This window comes from Pavona decussata, unplaced genomic scaffold, assembly GCF_977016875.1.
Source record: "Pavona decussata unplaced genomic scaffold, jaPavDecu1.1 SCAFFOLD_27, whole genome shotgun sequence".
In the NCBI taxonomy this organism is placed as follows: domain Eukaryota; kingdom Metazoa; phylum Cnidaria; class Anthozoa; order Scleractinia; family Agariciidae; genus Pavona; species Pavona decussata.
Window position 1 is genome coordinate 1,554,101 of NW_028145450.1, and position 20,009 is coordinate 1,574,109.

The window sequence follows — 20,009 nt, forward strand, 5'->3', positions numbered from 1 at the left end:
GGATTCAAACCCAGTTTTCCCTCATTTAGAGCCAAAATGCCCAAATGCCCAATAACCCATAACCGCCCCTAACCCTAACCCAAACCCTTTTCATGGGGTCATACATGAACTCCTCTCCCTAAATGCCTGCTGTAAATGAACATCGTTTTGTTAAAATTTTACGGGTTGTAGTTTTGCAATGTTCTAATTCGTCACATGATCGTCACTGTCCTTCTCCTTGTGACGGAGACAGCAATGGCTCTTTCAGCGTTAATGTACATCCTTTTGGCCTTGATGTTTGTTCTTTTCGTCGGATTTCTGTCTTTTGTCTTGTACGTTCACTATCAACATATGCGCTATGCCCACATTCCCGGGCCGGCAAGGGATAGCTTTTTCACCGGTAACATTCCGTTCATTCGGCGCGAAAAGAGAAGAGTCCCAGGGCTTGGCATGAATGAAATATGGTTCAGCTGGTTTAAAGAATACGGCCCTGTTTTCGTGCAGTGGATCTTTCATATTCCAGTTGTGGTCTTGTCTGATCCAGATATGGCAAAGAAAGCCCTTGTCACGTTGAATCTACCCAAAGCACATCGAGTGTATACCAAAATTAGCTACGTTTTCGGCGAGCGAGCAGCCGGGCGCGGAATACTGACGGAGCTCGATCATGACCTTTGGCGTCGTAAGAGAGCCATGTTAAACCCCGCTTTTCACAAGAAGTACTTGATGAATTTGATGAATGATTTTAATACGGTTTGTGACGATTTTCTGGCGAACTTGGGACGACTAGCCGATGGTAAGACTCCTGTAAAGATGGTGGATGAATTTGCAAGGGTCACCCTAGATATTATTGGCAAGGTATGTACTAAAATTTCAGAGGGGGGTGGGGAGGGGGGGCTTGCACCCTCATAAAAGTGAGGGCGTGATAGACCTTTGTTACACGGTGGCCATGCTGAGTCTCAGGAGAATAAAAAGCTTTGTTTTTGCAAAGCAAGCCTCGCGCTGAATTCGGGTCTGGGCAAGGCTTGCTGTGCGAAAACAAAGCTTTTTGTTCCCCTGAGACTCAACATGGCCGCAAAGTAATAAGGGTCTCTATTTGTCAGAAGTTTTCCAAAAGAGCCACCAAAAGATACCAGAATTCTGTTTTGTGGGCATGGTCCAAGCATTAATATTTTCTTTTACACCCAAGAGAGACTCGTGAATGCATATCCTAAAAATACCTCTGATAGAATTCGTTTTAGATTTTGGCACCTCAAACTACCCCTATAATTTTTATATGGTCCCTCCCCCCTCCCCCCCCCCCCCCACCTGCAGGGGCTAAAAACTGTTGCAGTAAGTGTTGGAAAGATTTCTCCACAGCCCCATACATCAATTTGAGCATTCGGCCATCAGCGCTTCCACTTTATCCTCCACAAAAACAGCAATCACGGACAGCAATCACGAATATAGTGCTTGAGCATAGTTAATAAAAATATTCAATTTTCCAGGTTAATAATTAATATTTTATTGGTTTTCAGCACTTCGGTATACGATACAGTGCAATTTAAACTTATTTCACGAGAAACTAATACATTTTGTTAGCTGTTCGTTGCACTGATTAAAATCAAATTGCTCCAGTCTTTGATCTAGTGTTAGTATTCGATCATACGATAAGAAAAGCTTATGGGATATCTCAATGGGCAACTGCGGCGAGTTATAAGAACCAGAAATTCGAGTTATCGGGGTAAATTTTGATGGAAAGAAACCAAATTTAGTTCGAGTTAGCGGGGTTTTCGAGTTATCCGAGTTCGAGTTAACCGAGTAAAATTGACTGAAAAGTTGGGTCAAATCCAAGGGAATTGAGACTCAGTTCGAGTTAGCGGGGGAGTTGGAGTTATCCAAGTTCGAGTTACCGGGGTTTTACTGTATTTTGATTTGTTATTGAGATATCCAAGTTCAAATTTGGAATGTGAAGTTCCAGAAAATATCCATACTCCCCCCACAGTCCAAGGTTTTTTTTTGTTTGCACCCCCCGTCCCCCCAGGAAATTCCAGTTTAGCTTCATACTTTGCTTCTAAAATTTTGACTTTTGAGACCCCCCTCCACCTAGGAATTTCTGATGACCTTCCATGGGGTGGGTATGGATTTTTTCTGGAAGTGCACAATAGCAAAAAAAGTATCCAGATGTTTTGCTCAAGTGGTTACCATGCTAAAAATGTTTGAACTTCAAGTTCCCTGACGACTTTTTTTTTCATCATTACTCCTGCTAAAAAGTAAAAATGTCCAGTTTTGGTTCAGCCTTGGCCACAAAATTAGACGTTCTTATGAAGAAAAAGGAGAATATTTAAAGGGGTAGTGTCATGGGAGATATCATGATTTTGGGCAAAAATTCACTAAATTTGAACTTTAAACACTGTGTTAATTTAAAATTTCTAAATCGTGAATTTAAAGAAATATTAAGTACTGAGACGAAGAGTTGAACCAAAATATAGTACAACCGAGTTTTAGTGCGTTACGACAGCGAAAATTGAAAACGTCAGCCCAACGTTTTCAAATTTGAGCCCATTTTGATTTCGGTCAGCTGCCGGCGAAAATATCCGTGGATAGCTTCTTTGCATTCTGATAGTCTTTAATTGGAATTTTGGTCATTATATCTTTGCTGCTATCAACAGAATAGTGTCTTTTCGATTTTCAATGTGTTACTAAAAATATCGTGATACTGTCCCTTTAATGATGGTACATACCTCCTTGTGCTATGGTGCATACGTTCTGTGCATGACGGTGCCGTAACCAATTCAAATTTTTTGTACACTTTATGAATATGTGGGAAAAGAAGATCTTAGCAAGTGTTATAGAAATCCAACAAGAAAATTGGGGTGGGGTGGTGGGGGGAAGTTGAGGTAACCATGCATTTTTAGAGATACATGTTCAAGTTGGAAAAAAAATCATATGTTGCTAGGTATTTTTATAAGAAAATTTTTTATTACGAAAATTGTAAACCACGGAAAATACCTTTGAATTAGTAGGCACCGTCCCTAACCTCCTTTTCATTTCTTGTAATATTTTTTCAGGTTGGCTTCAACATTAATCTCGACAACATAGGAAATCCAGACTCTGCCTTCCCCAGTGCTGTCTCTAAAACTCTTCAAGGAATGCAAGCTGGTTTCCAAAATCCATTCTGGAAGTTTCAGGTCTCCATGTTTCCATTTCAAAACTCAGTTATCGCAGCTGTAAAGTACCTCCGTAGCTTTGCCAAGGAAGTCATTGAACAACGATGCTCTGCTTGGCAAAATGGAGAAGAAACTCCCAAGGATATTTTGGAACACATCCTAAAAGAAGCTAAGGAAAACTCTGAACTTGATATGGAAGACTTGGTGGATAATTTCCTGACAATTTTTATTGCAGGTATGTCAGCTCCAAGAGAGCAGTGAACTTAAGTGCATATATCGATGGGCCAGGAATGGCAACTCATGACCGTTTCACCTTTGATGTATAATGATATGCCACAGTTTGTAATCCAAAGCTAGCAGATACCAATGCCTTGGTGAAAGAGAGTTGTATGCACCTAAGTTTTGTCCTTGCTCCAAATTGCTTCAGATCAGCTCAACTTGCCCACACTAGACAACCTGTACTGTACATACCAAACAGTTCTGAGTCTGGCCTAAGGCTTAAATTCCAAGAATCAACTCATTACTTATTTTTCCTAAACACTAAAGTATGGCAGTATAATTTGGATGGTTGAGAATAATAATTATTGTAAGATTCACTAGCTGCATGGCACTAATAGTGAAACACAGTCATCAAGATTAAACTTAGATCGTATAAAAGGTCCAAAGTTTTCAAGAGAAATTGAAACATTTCAGACAATTCCTTTCTCCAGTTGATTTCTGTAAGTTATGAAATGACTGTGTCACAACATCAATAATTGAAAGTAGTTTAAATTTAGCTTATGTACACACAAAATCACTTTTGAAGTGAAAATTCATATTGAGACTGCATCGACCTGGAATGTTCCAAATTCAAAACTGAGTACCATCTGTAACATCTGTGATGTAATTAATATTTTGTACTGTTGTCTGTTTTATCAAAACTAAAGAAGTCAAATTATCCAGTATTGACTCAGGACTGTTATTTGTGAATTGCTAATTTACAATTAAGGGACAATTTTTAGCGCTTCAGTTTCATGACTGAATGTTTGGTTTTATCAACACAATTGATAAGGTTATTTGGGCCCTGTGAAGAAATGAGTCAAAGAATGCTAACATTTTGAGCATTAGACCTTAGAATCAAGGAATTGTCACTGGGTTGTATGTGGTTTATATAGTGTGGAGTGGAGCTATGCTATTGCTGGGAACATGGTAACATGAAATGTCTTTTGTTGTTGTCGTGACTCGTGTGTCTAATGAGCATCAACGCTTATGTTCATTAGTGTATCCAGAGTGTTGGAGGTATAGGAAGATTTTAAACATTTTGAATAAGACAAACACAAGTGTGAAAATTTGTCATTTAATACGTTTGTTAGAAGCCTAGTCAGTGTGCTGTTGAGAGGTCAGATGACAAAGCTGCGAGATGTAAAGTTCAATAGGTTGATTACATGTGACGTCATGGCGGCCATGTTGGTGGTTAGGAACGATAAGATTTTTCTCCTCTGGGGGTTAACTTCCATTTTTATACTAACTATGCGAGCAAATTTCCTTTTGTTTTGGCACCAACACGACGGCAATGTAATCAACCTATAGGACATTAATTATTTTTCACTATGGTGTCATTTGACTGTAACTATCAGAATCCTTCACTTTTTTTTTGTTTTCTTATGCTAGTTGGAACTACTGTTCTTTGCTCTTCACTAGGATTTGAAAAAGAAAACAAAATGAATTCTGGTAGTTTTAGTCAAATGACGCTTCAAGCACACCGCATGATTTGCACAGTTCTTTATAAGTATCCAAATGTTTATCACATGACTGTTTTATTGGCAGGGCAAGAAACTACATCAAATCAGTTGTCCTTTACACTGTATGAAATTCTGACACATCCACATATCGAAGAAAGGTTTGTGGCTCAAAAGCTCATTTTTCTTTTACGTATTTTAAAGCTGGCGTTTATGATGCATGGCAAACAATTAAGAAGAAAAGATTGATTCCTGGGGTCAAACCTGTAAGCCCCTGGCCAATATCAACGTGTATCTTCTCCTTACTGCAGTTCATACATTTCTTATCATAATGGTACCTTGTTGGGAGTATTTGTTTAACCCTATAACCCCTAAGGCAAAATGACATTTTCTCCAGATCCAAGACTACAAACTCAATGTCCATGTATGACATACCATTTTAAAGCTACTCATTAGTGTATTTCATAACTGATATAATTATGAATGAGAAAGTTGTGTCTTTGAGATTAATGACCTTAAAACGTAAAAATTTAAAAGTTCAAAACCATCCCAATCCTTGTGTATATTAGGTATACCCCTAAACTATAGCTTATTTTGCAGTTCTCAACATCTTCATAATGTGATAGATGTCTTCAGACCCACAACTTCTTGGGGGAAAAAGTTGAAAATTTATGGGGGTGGTCAACCATATCGCACGTGGCAGGGGGTTAAGATTTTTTTTCCATTTAATGAGTAGATCTTCACAAGACCATCTTGGTGTCAAAAATTCATAGAAATCTGTCAAATATTGACAGAGTTATGGCTTTACGTGCCAATTGGCACTCATACATCAAAACCATTTCTTTTTGGTGATCATTTCCTTAATTCTCATCATCTGCTTGCAATATTGTAAGGAGAATTTAGATGCTGATTACTGCTGGGGCTTAAAGGGCCAAGGAAGCCTGCTACACTCCTGTACAAAAGTGATGTAGAATTTTTGTTGAAATCTTGAAAGCGTGGCTTCTTGAAGGTCCCAGCCCTTGCATCACTCCTTAAATTTATTGATACCAACTCAAAATCTTCGCTCGTGTGATGTTTCTACAATAAATTAATGATCAAAGAGCTTGTTTAAAATCTTGTCTGTGCTCGTGAAATTTGGGAAAAATTTCCAGCTCGGTTACCGAGATCTTGGTGACCGAGCTGGAAATTTTTCCCATATGAACACTCCAGCCCAGATACCGGGACTGTCCGGGACGAAACATTTTCAACTGCGCATGGCTTTTAAGGTCGCTGACAAGTCGGAACGCGGTTCCACGGGTATTTTGGAGGCCTTTTGGACATTTTCATCTCGGTAACCGGGATTAAATTTCCCGTATGAACAGAAGACAAAATTCGTCCCGCCCACCAGGCCAGCCTGGTCACCGGGCTCGTACGAAAAGGCCCAAAGAGGAGATATTTAAGTACTAAACATTGATTGCTTTTCGTAACAATATTTCTTGTCAGGATCCTCAAAGAGATTAAAGATGTCCTTGGTTGTAATCAAACTGTCAGGTATGAGGACCTTGGCAAACTTCAATACCTGAACCAGACACTTAAAGAGAGCTTACGCCTGCACCCTCCGATAGGCAGCACCCAACGAATCCTTGAAAAAGAAGACAGCTTTGGAGGCTTCAAGATCCCAGCAGAAACTCCTGTGGTTGTTTCTTATTTTTCAATCCACAAGTCTCCTGAAGTGTGGGAAAATCCCTCGAAGTTTGACCCAGATCGTTTTTCGCCTTCACTTAAAGAGGCCGTTTCGCAATCTGAGTATTGCCCGTTTTCCCTGGGACCCAGGACTTGTATAGGCAAGACATTAGCCCAGTTTGAGGCCAAAGTAGTGATGGCGAGAGTTCTTCGAGAGTTTAAATTTGAGATTCTTCCTGGGCAAAGTTCCCAGACTGAGGAAAATATTACAATAAGGCCTCGAGATGGGGTTATCTGCACTCTAACTCCTAGATAGGAATTTCTTTTCTAGGACTTCTGTTTAGTTCTAAGAATGTTTTTGTCAAAGTACATTCCACATACTAGTGCAGTCAAGTGACTAGGGGCGTTGTCCATTTAACCAAAATTTTTGGTTGGAAATTTTGGGAACTTCCCGTGTAAGGTGGAAAGGCTGGTTTTTATTTTGTTCAATTCGTTCCAAACTTGCAACCTCAATGGTAAATCAAAAAACGCACGTGAAGGCGAAAGAAGATAGCAAAATCGATGGAAGTAGAAACTTTTTGCAAATGGAACGGTAATTTTCGATTTTTGGAACGGAAAATTAGATTACGTTTGTTCCGGAAAAAAATCGTTTGATCCGCGCGTACCATTTGCATTTCAACTGGTTAAACCGGAAATTTTGGCTAAACGGAAAACACCCCCTTTCATATGAATGCCGATTGTTACACCAATTATTATTTACAGTCACAATTGTTTTTCGTTAAAAGTAAATTGAAACTTTTCGTGAAGATAATATGCGCCACGGTATAAAGAGAATATCTATAGTAGAGCGGATTCGAAAGTAATTTCACGTTTGCTTTGGTTTTGCTTTCCTTCGCTCTGTGACACCTCAACCAATCAGCAGCAAAACCAAAACCGAAACCAATCGTGCCTCGCTTGCACGCGTTTTCCCGCGCTTGGCGTCGGCTACGTGTATTTGCTTCGATTTCTGATTGGTTCATTGCGTTGTTTGCGTCTTTTGTGATTGGCTGAGCAATTACTTTGGTTTTGGTTTTACGACACTCAAAAGAAAACCGCTCTATAGAGTAACACAAAAAGCGAATAAGAAGTTAACTTATTTGATGTATGATTTGCGCCCAAACAAGGGCAAAGTCCAGTGGACACACTGGAGGTCTGGGGGCGAGTAGCCATTGAGCTCCGCTTTAGAAAAAGGCGGGAAATTGCTCGCATTTATTTAATAAATCTATTTTTCATCATTAATGTGAGTCGTTTCTTTACTTTCCCGCCTTTCGTCATTATTCGTGTCTTTCAGCTAACCGTAATACCTGCCATTTCACAAGCTTCCGTGGTAGAGACTGTGGAGTATAGAAATCAAATCTTCGCATTAATTTACACACTTTGCCTTGAAAATGGTGTCACGATGACGCCGAAACGTCGGCTATTAACTTTAATTTTAGTTTCCGTTGTATTGGTTGTTAAATTATCTGTAGTTCCAAAAATTTAATTAATAACTTGTCAACCCGACTACTGCTTAATTTGAATATACAACACGCTATAAACTTCATTCTTCGTGCATCACTACAAGCCAGGCTAATTTTTCTTGACGACAAACACTCGGACACCAACCTACGGCCTGTTCAGTACCTTACGCATACTCACAGCCATATCACCCGGACAGTGGCAGCCATGGATACATCCTCGTTCCTGCTACTGCCCGGGTGATATGGCTGTGCGCATGCGTAAGGTACTGGCCAGGCCGTGGGTTGTTGTCCGAGTGTGTCACTTGCTTTAATTGATTGTCTTCTTAATCTTTCTTGGAACTGTTACGAGTCTTGCTCCAGCTTTAAACCCTGCACCTAGCCCACTTAAATATCCTTGAGGTGTGTTCTGTCGAACTGATGCCTACTATTACAGAAGTATTTTTGCGTGGTTTATGACTATACGGGAAAAGCAGATCTTAGCAAGGGCTATTGAAATCCAAACAGAAAATTGGGGATAACCACGCATTTTTCAAAGATAATTAAGCAACAATAATCCAAAAAAGCAGTAAAATACGAAGCAATGTATAGCGTTTTTATTTCCGTATTGAAGCTTTATTGCCTGTGAAAAATGCATGGTTACCCCCAATTTTCTTTTTGGATACTAAGAGCGCTTGCTAAGTTCTGCTTTTTCCGCATAGTTTTAAACCACGCAAAAATATCCCTGTATTAGTAGCCACCACCCATAGGAAACCCGAGTATCTCGAGATGCGCAGAACGTATGCGCAGTAACAAAAGTAGGCACTGTCCTTAATTAAAGCAGAAGATTTGGATTTGAATGCTTCACAGGCGGTACAGCCGGTGGGGCTGTTAACGCATCGGGCAGGATTCCGGGTTTGCTGCTGAGATGGCATTGGCAGACACCCTTGGGGCTACTGATTTACTTTTAGGCTTGATCTTAGTAGCCACAATGTCACGATGGTTGTTACGAAAGAGAGGATGGCTCAAAAGATATGCTCTCTCCTTAAGAAAGTTTTTAACATCCTTAAAGTTTATCATTACTTGACCTTTACGTCCGGTACTCTTCAAATGCTCAGCAAATTTCGCTTGCATCCACTTGAGTAGCCGTGTGATGACCTCCTCAAGCTTGTCAGCATTCATTTCACCAAAGCCGGCGATTTTATACGCCGATCGCGGCGAATTAGATCGCCAGCGAAAATCGCAAGCGATTTTAGCCACCGATTGATGCGGACACACCTGGTGACTTTTTCGCCGATCGTGGCGATGTGGCACTTCAACATTGTTCAAGTGATAAAATCGCCTAACCTGATTGGTTGACTTTACTGAAGCAGTGCGGCAAGCACTGACAAACGAATGTGGTGTCTGTACAGAAGGCACTATTGTCTGGACCAGAGGGAGCAAAGGTTTAAGGGCTGGTTGTGCTAGATTCTTCGCGGCTGTCGCTTCTCTTTCTGCTCCATATTGGTCAATTTCAGTCTTAAGCCCCATTCACACCAACAAAACATGTTTAATTAACCGTACTTATTTTACAATAACTGTCAAAATTCCCGCGCGCTGATTGTCTTCAAGTGTACAGCATCCTCTCTTGTGTACAGACAATAAAAATCAGGTTAGATTTAACGCGCGCGATTTCTCAACGTAAAATAAAGCCAATCCGCTCGTACTTTCTCCATGTTATTGTAAAAAAAAAATCGACGGCAGTTTTCTATCGTCTACATTCTTTTATTAAAAATTGAATCATTGTACAATGTTATATTCCCGCGATTTGATTGGCTTACTTGTATAAGGCATGCGCGGTACATGAGCCATTATATCATGCCCGAGAAATAGCGACCATTAAATTGTGTTCTAGTTGTTTTTGCAAAGCGAAATCAACAAGATCTAGCAATATTTCTTGTTTGTTTTTAATAAAAAAAAATTATTCCACTCGTGCTTGTTGGATTTGAGAAGATTCTGGCCAACTCGGAGCTACGCCCCTCACTGTCTATCTATCATCTCATATCCAACGAGCGCTAGTGGAATAATTGCTAATTAGACCATAGAAAACTGCCGTCGATTTGTTAACTATCTCACTTTAATAAAACAAAGTAACAGATTACAATGTATCCTTAAACTATTAATCGTCATAATTACCTGAATAGGATGCATGCCGTTGAGCTATAATTTATGAGGTAAAATGTCATGCACCCATTTCATAATCTCAGGTGGGAGAGACTACACTTATAATTAATAACTACACGTGTCAGGTTCTTTAGGTAGACCTAGGTATAAAATCCTACCGTATGCATGTTTGTTTTATTATATCATCTTATATACACAATTTTTAAAATTACAGACAACTCTCGCCTTGCGGACACCTCGCTATTACGGACACCCCGATAATACTGACAGCAGTTAAATCCCCGGCAAAAATAAATTACAGACGTTTGACTGAAATAAATTCCCGCTGTTACGGACTCTCGCTATTAACGACACTAACTCGCGGTCCCGAGGGTGTCCGCAACAAAATGAGGGAGTTTACTGTAATTCTAAGTTTATAATATGGAGAAACGCGCAAAACATTGAAACGGTAATAGAACAAGCTATTCTGAGCCGATGTTATTGCTCTTTTTTCTGTTTCCTTATTATCTGACTTAAAAATGCAGTATGTCAACCTACACTAAAGTGACTATGCAAATCTCTCATATGTAGCCCATTTAGGCCCGGTCGTTTAAAGAGCGGATAACTTTACCCAGAAGATTAATAGCTATCGAACCGATAAAATTCACTCCAACTAATTCATTTCATCCACTGGATAGTGACTTATCCGCTGGATAAAGTTATCCAATCTTCGAATAACCGGAGCCAAAACGTTTGTATAATATATATGTATTTTTATAGAAGAAATGCACTTAGCTACTTAAACCTAGTGTACAGGCATTCCACTCAGAAATAACAGGAAACAAATAATAATCAAATCGAACATAACAGGTTTAAAACTCCCAACTGGTAGGAGGAAAACCAGCTGCTATTTACAAACGTGGCCGAGGACGGGGCTTGAACCAAGGACCTCCAGATTTCAAGTCCGGCGCCCTAAACCACTGGACCACGCCAAGAGAGGACCTCGTGCTCTCTTGGCCACGCTGCCTCCTTGTGATTAGTTTGTCGGACAAGTTTTTGTATATCCGTACTTATTTTATCGCTCAGTTTTGTTATTTATGATGGGTTTTTAATTTATTTTTTTTATGCTTTCGCTCTGCATGATTTGCCCTGAGGCGATTCAATTGATATTTAATTTTTGTATGTTTTAAGTTTAGTTTAAAGCGACTAGGTAAAAACTAGCTTAGCTTATAAGATGTACAAAACGTTTGCCAATAGGTTTTGTTTATGTTCATAATTGCTTAGCTTTATCTTTTTTTTGGTAAATTTCGATTGGTCATCTTTTTATGCTTTTACTTTCCTTCACCGCGTTTGTAACTGAAGCTATCTACTGTCAATGATACTTAACTTTCCCTTTTCTAGCTGCAGGTAAAAAGACAAAAGGAATATTTACATTTTTATATTGGATTAAATAGCCAGGTTATTTTGCAGATTTTTTTAAATATAAAAAAATGGTCTAAAATCAAATAAAACTTCTAAAATAAGAACACTTTAGAAAGTGAAATAAAACGACGGAGTTTCAAAGAGACGGATAGTCTACCTTAGGCAAAAACTAACTCATATTTACGCATTTTGATCGTTGAATGGTCTATCATATGCATTAATTAATTAATGCATTATTCTAAGTAGTAAACATCATGTCCGTATTTTATTCCTTTTATCTATTTGTCTATTCGTTTTTTTTTTCATGGATATAAAGCGCCATGAACATCACTCATGAACAATTATCAGCTAAAAAGTGTCTTGACCAATCCATCGCCGTGGTTGCTCAAAAGGGGGGCGTGCCCCGAGGATTTGACCTTTTTAGGTGAAAATGGAACAATATTTTCTTCAACTTAGTTACGAAATAATGATAAAACACCAGGGGGAAGAACTCAACGTAATTCTTGAAAGGGACAACTCATGATATAACGCGCGCTCTAATTGGCTACTAAAAAAACACTGTCACGAAGATTTTGCTGTTTTGTTGGTCAAACTGCTCAAATATTTGACAAAAAAACCTCTTCTCTTTTACGAAGCTGCTCTCAGAGCACCGGCAGGAAAATGTATGAAATGATTTCTCCGAGGAAGAATAAACTGTGAGCAATCTTTTTATTACTCTAAATACACAGGAAAAGCTTGAAAAATAGCCAATTTCTCAAGTTGCAATCCCGTCATTGTAGCTAACGATGATGATCGATAGCAGTTTCAATGCACTGTAGCGTTATTGTTTACAAAGTTGGACCGTTATTTTAGTTTTTCCATCGATACAAAATGTTAAAGTTTGGCCATTTAAAGCAACACTAAAAAAAGGTGACACTGCCCCTTTTATCTTCGCCACCTCGTGCCTCTGTCCTCTATTTCCCGTGCAAATTTTCGCGAGATTATGTTTTTGGTTAACAAATGTCAACTAATTTGGGTTAGCCATACACTGGGCAATGTAAGCAGCTCTTATAAAATCTCGCGTGATTGGCTTGCAATCCTTCTAGAAAACAATACAACCAACAACAGAACAATACCCCCAACCCTAAAAACAATTGCAGCTGCTTACACATTTAAACCAATTACAAGGTTAGAGGGACAGCTTACGAGAGCTAATCCACTGGTTTTCTTCATACTTAACAAACCAGTTCTGATCTCAAGGGGACAAAAATTGCCGGGCAGATATTTACATCTAACATCACCGATTCTCTGCGTTACAAATATCGACGGAACACTATCCACGCCTTTTGGTGAGCAGCTGTTAAATATAATGTTTATAATTACTTTACAGTCGTCAGTCCTAGTCACTGCCACAGTAACGCAAATGGCAAGAAGATGCAGGTGTGCCATCTAGGTAATACAAGAGGTAGGAACTGCAGTTTTTCACGCTGATTGTAGTGGACCATTGACAGCAGCTTGCTTTCCAACGAAAACACACCTGAAAAGAATGATGTATTATTCAGTCAGTAACACAGACATATTCGAAAAAAAAAAAGAAATCCGAGTGGTCCTCTTAGGAGTCGAACCTAAGACCTTTCGATTACTAGTTCGGATGCTCTACCACTGAGCTACAGGAGACTCACGGGAGCTAGGGCCATTAGGTTCACATTTATTCCATTGCTCCTATGTCACATTTAGACATTCAAATCCTGGTAGTATGGAGGATGTTTGTCCCATGAACCTCAGTAGTTTAATGGCTAAGCTCCCACAAGTCTCCTGTAGCCCAGTGATAGAGCAACCGAACCAGTAATATTCTATTGCGACAACACACCTGTCTGTAGACTTTTCCTTCCACTTCTGTGGGGTGGCTACCATTCATCCAGCCCGTTACGTTAGTGTCGCATCTGTAAATGGGTGGACATGAAGAAGCCATTCTTGTTCCTGCTGCTCCTTCAAATCGGAACCAACCAGGACCAAGTCTATTATCGCATTGGAAGTTGAAGTTGCCGTAGGTCACCTTTCTGTCAGAGCTATTCAGGCTCGTGTAATTTTTGCATTCTGAAGAAAAATGGAAAAAATCTTTAGAAACAATGTTAACATATTATGATTATTGCTTGTTATTAGATACGTAAACTTTTAAAAAAGGTACTAAAAATTCCCCACAATGTCAGGCCTCCCATATCAAGCCCCCCATTCTAGGCCCTACCCATCACCGACCCCCCGATACCAGGCCCCCCATACCATGCCCCCCCCCCCCCCCATTCCAGGCCCCCATACTTAGCCTGCCATACAAGGTCCTAAGAAGACTTGACCACCCAACATCCATTTTCACAACATCTTATAAGACAACGATTTCAAGTCCCGAGGTACCATACCAGAACCCAGTGAAACGAAATCAAGTTGTTTCTTACGCAGGCAACAATATCAATCCCCGATGTCGTAATACTATTCGACACAACAATATCAATTCCCGAGGTACAATACCTGCGCCAGTTTTTGAAAAACTTGCGTGACTTGCAGACATGAAAGATGGCGAGGGCTTTGAAGGTCAGCAAGGGGACGTTGATTGATGCCGTGCGCCTTTATTGCAGCTCTATTAGTTCTGAAGGACGACACTTCATTTGTGTGCATTTTTTTACAATTTCAGAGATTGGAGAAAAACGTCAGATTAACAAGCATTCCAACTTCTGTTTTCATCACAACACGACTTAACAAAAGACGAAAATGTCGGGGTTTGTTGTGATAGGTCGGGACCTGAGATTATATTGGGGCCTGGTGCTGGGGTCTCATATTGTAGGCCACGTTCCAACTGTAGTAGAATACGAGCGTAAATTACATTACACGCTAAAATAATAATAATGCACGCAGGGTTATTTTACACAGATAACTATAAATTAACATACTTAGTTGTTATTTTTCCATTTGATATACATTAACCCTTTGATGACTCCCCCACTCCCCCTCCCAAAAGAAAGCCCATTTTTGACATACAGTAATAACAGAGGTATTTTTGCGCGGCTTGCGACTATGCGGAGAAAGAAGACCTTAGCCAGGATTTCAATAGCCTTTGCAGAACTTTTGCGCATTTGCACAAGGAGGCACCATGTAATTTGTCTTGCCTAAGTCTGGAGACTCCACGCAGCTTGTCTTTCCATCCCCCACGTATTTAGGATTACAAGAACAGTTGTACGATCCAACAGTATTTGTACAGAAAGCAAGGCTTGGGAGGCAGTCATGGGATCCTTGAGCGCATTCATTGATATCTAATGAAGATAAAGTTGATAATTACCAAAAAAAATGGAATAAATATATTTAGTTGTTCAAATTTTTATTGTCCTAATCCTAATCCTATCATCGCCATTTAAGAACAGGGTAAAGAAAACAAATACATAAAGATTCAGACACTGTTTATTTCCTCTCTTGTTTTACTTTTTGCGTTTATCACATCTTTGTATGTTGCACCCTCCCCTACCCCACACGCCTCTCCCCCTTACTTCCCTCCCCCAATGCAACACTCTCTCCTTGACATCAGCTAGCGGATGCATCGTACACTGAAAGTCCCCATTAGGTGACTTGAACTAGAGAATTAGTTTCCACAGCATCACGTTTTTCCTGTTTGTGCAGTAATAAGGTGACGTTAAGTATTGGTTTTGGTGCCAGACCTTATTGAACATAAATATGCGAGAATTAGTGGAGAGGGTCGTGTTAATAATCTTATGTTGTAATTAGAGTTTAGGTGAAGTATCGAATCTCCAGCGTTACTGTAACTTTCTTTTACCTTGGCAGTTTTTCCCGTCACCATGGTACCCGGTATTGCAAGTACAGCGATAAGAACCAATAGTGTTGTTGCATTTGGCATTTACGTCACAGACGGGTGAAGAAGCTTTGCACTCGTTGACATCTGAATAAAAAAAGAAGATAAATCGTATTTGTTTAACGCAGGTTCTACCAGGGCCATCAAACGAGAGCATTATAAAGCAAACTAGTTCAATGTTGTTTCTTACATTCCCAGACCAGTTTATACCCCTTCAAAAGGCGAATTTGTGTAAATTAAGGTGATTCCACTGAATTGCATTGTGCATCCTTGCTGCGCATATTTTTTTTGCGTCATTTAGCGTGCGCACGAGCGTGCACACGCACAACATTACGGGATTTCCTTGAGGTTAAGCTTAGCAGGAAAATAAATGGTCCTTTTCTTCTAAACGAGCACGGTGACCCCCATTTTTTAATGCATCAATTTAAATGTCATACGGTTGACCACTATATATCGCGATTTAAAGAAAAGTTTAATACTCTACTTTTTATTTGAATGCTTTAAAAAGCAGGTATTTAGGTAGTGCTGCTTACGTGCACACGCAGCGAAATCTTTAATTTATTTCATAATCCTTATTCTAGTTCAATTAAAATAGTTTGTTGTGTAAGATTAAAGTAAATTTTGTTGAACTGCTTCGATATTTTAATGCAAGAAATTAATTTTTCTAGAAATGATAGTTCCCTTTTCTGATTACTAGCGTTCCTAATATAAACCTTGTGGGTCATCTATTTACTATAATAGCCATCCAGGTTGCACAAAAACGAGCACGGTGACCCCCATTTTTTATTGCATTTTTGTAATGCTCATAACATAGTCATGAACTGGACCAAGTCTTAGACAATTTTTAATACTCCTTCTTCTTCAGTGAAATCACCTTAACCCTATCTGGACAAGGCTTTTTGTTGTCTTCTGAGACCGAGGAAGTCCGCACCCCCCCCCCCCCCCCCATCCATGATTTTGCTAGTATAAAATATTATAAAGTTATGACAGTAAGACTTAGAGGATAAAGAGTACGTCCAACAATGTTTCCCTTGAGGTCTGCAACGGGCTTTTATGGCGTCCGGGCGTAGTACTGACGTCACTAATGTCAAATGGTAGCCGTCTTGGATCCACCATTTTGGATTTCTTCTTATACGGCAATCTCGCACTTCACTTAGCTCTCCCATTTTTACCTTGGTAGCTTACAAAATGTACCAACTATAAAGTAAACAAACCGATAAAAGTGATCGGAAATACAGCACACTTACATTGTTGTGGCGCGTTTAGATATTTTGCAGTATATTCTGATTGAGGATGCGCACATAATCTCGAACATTTCTTTCATTTCTTTTACCTTGGCAGCTTTTCCCGTGACCATGGTATCCGGTATTGCAAGTACAGCGATAAGAGCCAATAGTATTGTTACATGTGGCATTTACGTCACAGACGGGGGAAGAACCACGGCACTCGTCAACATCTGAGTTAATAATAATGATAATGATAATGATAATGATAATGATAATGATAATGATAATGATAATGATAATGATAACGATAACGATAACGATAACGATAATGATAATGATAATGATAATGATAATAATAATAATAATAATAATAATAATAATAATAATAATACATAAATAACTAAATAACTAAATAAATAAATAAGTAAATAAGCAAGTAAGGAATAATATTAGAGAGATAAGCATCGCGTTTACGTGGAACGGCAAACATCATCTTGCCGTTTCACGTTTCCCGTAAAATAACGTGAACCTTTTGACTTATAGCGGAATTTTACGAGTTTCGATGAAGCTGTTTTTCGACTCTTTGTGGTGAGCTCATGAAGAAACGTGTGGTAAGGAGTGAGTTGTGAATTATTTTTAAACCTAATTTATCCTAGTATGACTTGCCGTAAAAATTATTGGGGTACTTGTTTTCAACAATTAACTACCTATATGTACTTAATAATTACGTAGTTCTCACGTTCAAGAAAACATTGAAAGCATTTCTTGTTCTAAGAGAAGTTTCCATTAAGCTCAAATAAAAGTGGAGGAGCTTACTGTCGAGCGTGACGAAAAATTGTTGCTAGCCCTAACCTTAATTCTAACCCTTAGCACTTAACCCTAGCCCCTTACCCTAACCCTAACCTTTACCTGCGACCTGCGACAATTCTTTGAAAACACCAGTAATCCCTTACTCACCTTCCATTTTCATGTCGCAGAAGACTGGCACAGACCTTGCTGGTATTATAGTAGACAGCCAATATGTACCACTGTCCGCATGCCCTTCACTCGCCTTTATTTCTTTACACGTCTCAGCTGGGAACTCAGGGACGGAGCCGAGGGGAACTAAAGAGAAAGACGTTTATTAAGCTTTATTCATGTGTATATTACGAACTCACAACAAGACTAGCTTCCAGTTGGCTTGATAGCTCAGTTGGCCGGAGAGCACCCCACCGGCATCGCAGAGGTTATGGGTTCCCTTTCAAGCCTGAATTTTTTCCAGGCTTTCTTTTCGCAGCTGCTTAAGTTGCGTAAATAAATGCGAGGATCTTTCTTCTATTTAATCTTTCATCCGAAGTTCCAATATATATTTCATGTATTCATATTCATCCTTCACGGGTATATTACGAACTCACAATGTGAAAAGTTCCCAGTTTGCTTGATAGCTCAGTTGGTAGAGCACTGCACCAGCATCCCAGACGTAATGGGTTCGAATCCCGTTCAAGTCTGAATTTTTTTGTTTTCAGGCTTTCTTTTCGCAGCTCTTTGTTCTGTTTAAATTTCTAGGCTATGTTGGACATTTTCAATTAAGGCATCACCCCCAGTTTACCTCTGTTAATATCACGTCGAAAATAATATCTGTCTGGGTCAGGAATGAAATCCTCTGGTCTGGCCTCCTTCGTCCGATCACTAAACTCACACATGTGGAGAGACATCATAAAGTTGAAACTTTGACATCGATCATCTGTACGACAGACTAACATGCAGTGAAGACCTAGATCGGCCATCATCGTCTTATAGATGTGTCGCTGTAACATCCATCCAAAGATGGACAGCTCAGATCCAAAGGCTGGGCATTGCTGAGTCTCTGCTCTGTGGAACATGTGACCAATGACAAGCAGAACTGAAATACGGAAAAAGTGTCCCACGGCCATGCCTACAAACATAAAAGCCACGCTTAACCCTTTAACCCCTGATATCAAGGGACAAGTTCTCCTATCTTCTCCCCATACTGTTCTTATAAAAGTATTGGGGAGAAGTTATTAAAATATCCAGAAAATTCACCTTTGGGTGATCGTATCCTTAATTCGCATGACGTCAGGGGTCGAATAAGCATTGATATTACAAGGGGAAATTTCATGCTGATCACTGTTAAGGCTTAGCAGTGATTACTTACCTTGGCTATGATACTCTAGAGCATAGATGCGAGAGAAATGTGCTGAATGTAGTGAAGAAATGTTTAAGTAATCGCTGCCCGAAATTTTTTACGGATTATTTTAAATATAATTAGGGTTTAAGAAGAAGGACAAGGCAAAGTGACCATCTCTGACTGCCATCTATAAAATTGGAATGTATAGAAAAGAAAAGGCATTTATTATCAAGGATGTATAGTCAGTTTTGACCGTAATTTGTAGCGTTTTAGAACAATTTTGTTCTTGGTATAAAATGTTATTTTACCTTAACTTATTCTATTTATTCTATTTTAGTGGGCCCTCTAGTGATATCAATTTTTATGTGTAAATACTGAATCGAAGGAGAAATCCTCTTTAAATAAAGGTATCTATCTATCTATCTTAAAATTTCTCTGCTCACAATTCACGCAAAGGGTATTATATATCGACCAATTATTGCACAAGTAGAAAGTATTACATACTTTCAAGCATTACCTGGCAGCATTAAGCGAATTATTTCCATTAATTTTGTTAATAAATCTCTTCGACCTTACCTCTTGACCAACCTTACTCCTCTTTGTATTTTCTCGAAAATATACGAGAATCCTTTTTTGAGTTGAATTTAAGTTGACACTGTTTAAAAACGTTTAGCTAGAAAGAGACGTTTCGGTAACGTAGAATTTGCTGTGTGCGCCGAGGAAGGCAGGAAAATGGCGCTGCTAAAATTAACCTCCTTCTTTAAACTTTTTATCCAGCCCAAACGTTCCATTTTATATTTTGTTTGCCATTATGCCTGCCACACGTTAAACTACAACATTTTTGAAGCATCAGGACGTGTCGGTTGATTATCCAATAACAAGACAAAGCCTGAACAACATTACATAGAAACGTTGTCTCCTGTAATACATTTTGCCCTCTTTGTAAAGTTACGCCTTTTTTACGCCTTTTATATAACTGAACTCAAGTCCTTGCTGAAAAGAAGCATTCTGGTTGGCTCCCTGAGCGGTCCAAAATTTCCTATACGGACCCCTAAGATGGATCGCTTGCGTTAAAACGCACAAATTGAAAGAAGAAAAGTGTTTCAATTTTGGCAAAAAACAAAACAAAAATGTCCTAAATTAAGCTTATGAAGTAGGAACTGTTCAAACCGTCATGTCGGAGTTTTTACTTTCTTGCACTTTTTCTCTCTCTGCTTTAACATACTGAACAAGCTTCACTCGGACTAGAAAGCAACAAGCGGGAAAGTCGTATATAATA

The 20,009-nt window shown here is 39.2% G+C and overlaps 2 protein-coding genes across 2 annotated transcripts; one reads left to right on the forward strand and one right to left on the reverse strand.

The window, feature by feature from the left end:
- The first annotated feature begins 55 nt into the window (after positions 1 to 55).
- LOC146485265 (cholesterol 24-hydroxylase-like) lies at positions 56 to 8,087 on the forward strand. Its single transcript, XM_085103659.1, has 4 exons — positions 56 to 834; positions 3,027 to 3,360; positions 4,932 to 5,004; positions 6,326 to 8,087. The coding sequence occupies exons 1-4, from the start codon at positions 196 to 198 to the stop codon at positions 6,819 to 6,821; spliced, it is 1,542 nt and encodes a 513-aa protein (XP_084959785.1). The 5' UTR covers positions 56 to 195; the 3' UTR covers positions 6,822 to 8,087.
- A 4,736-nt stretch (positions 8,088 to 12,823) lies between these two features.
- Positions 12,824 to 18,572, reverse strand: LOC146485266 (uncharacterized). The gene is made up of 7 exons (XM_085103548.1): positions 18,191 to 18,572; positions 17,560 to 17,706; positions 16,710 to 16,832; positions 15,341 to 15,463; positions 14,682 to 14,825; positions 13,394 to 13,641; positions 12,824 to 13,060 (listed from the first exon to the last, which is right to left on the reverse strand). Exons 1-7 carry the CDS (start codon positions 18,525 to 18,527, stop codon positions 12,923 to 12,925), a joined length of 1,260 nt encoding a protein of 419 aa, XP_084959674.1. The 5' UTR covers positions 18,528 to 18,572; the 3' UTR covers positions 12,824 to 12,922.
- Between the last annotated feature and the right edge of the window lie 1,437 nt (positions 18,573 to 20,009).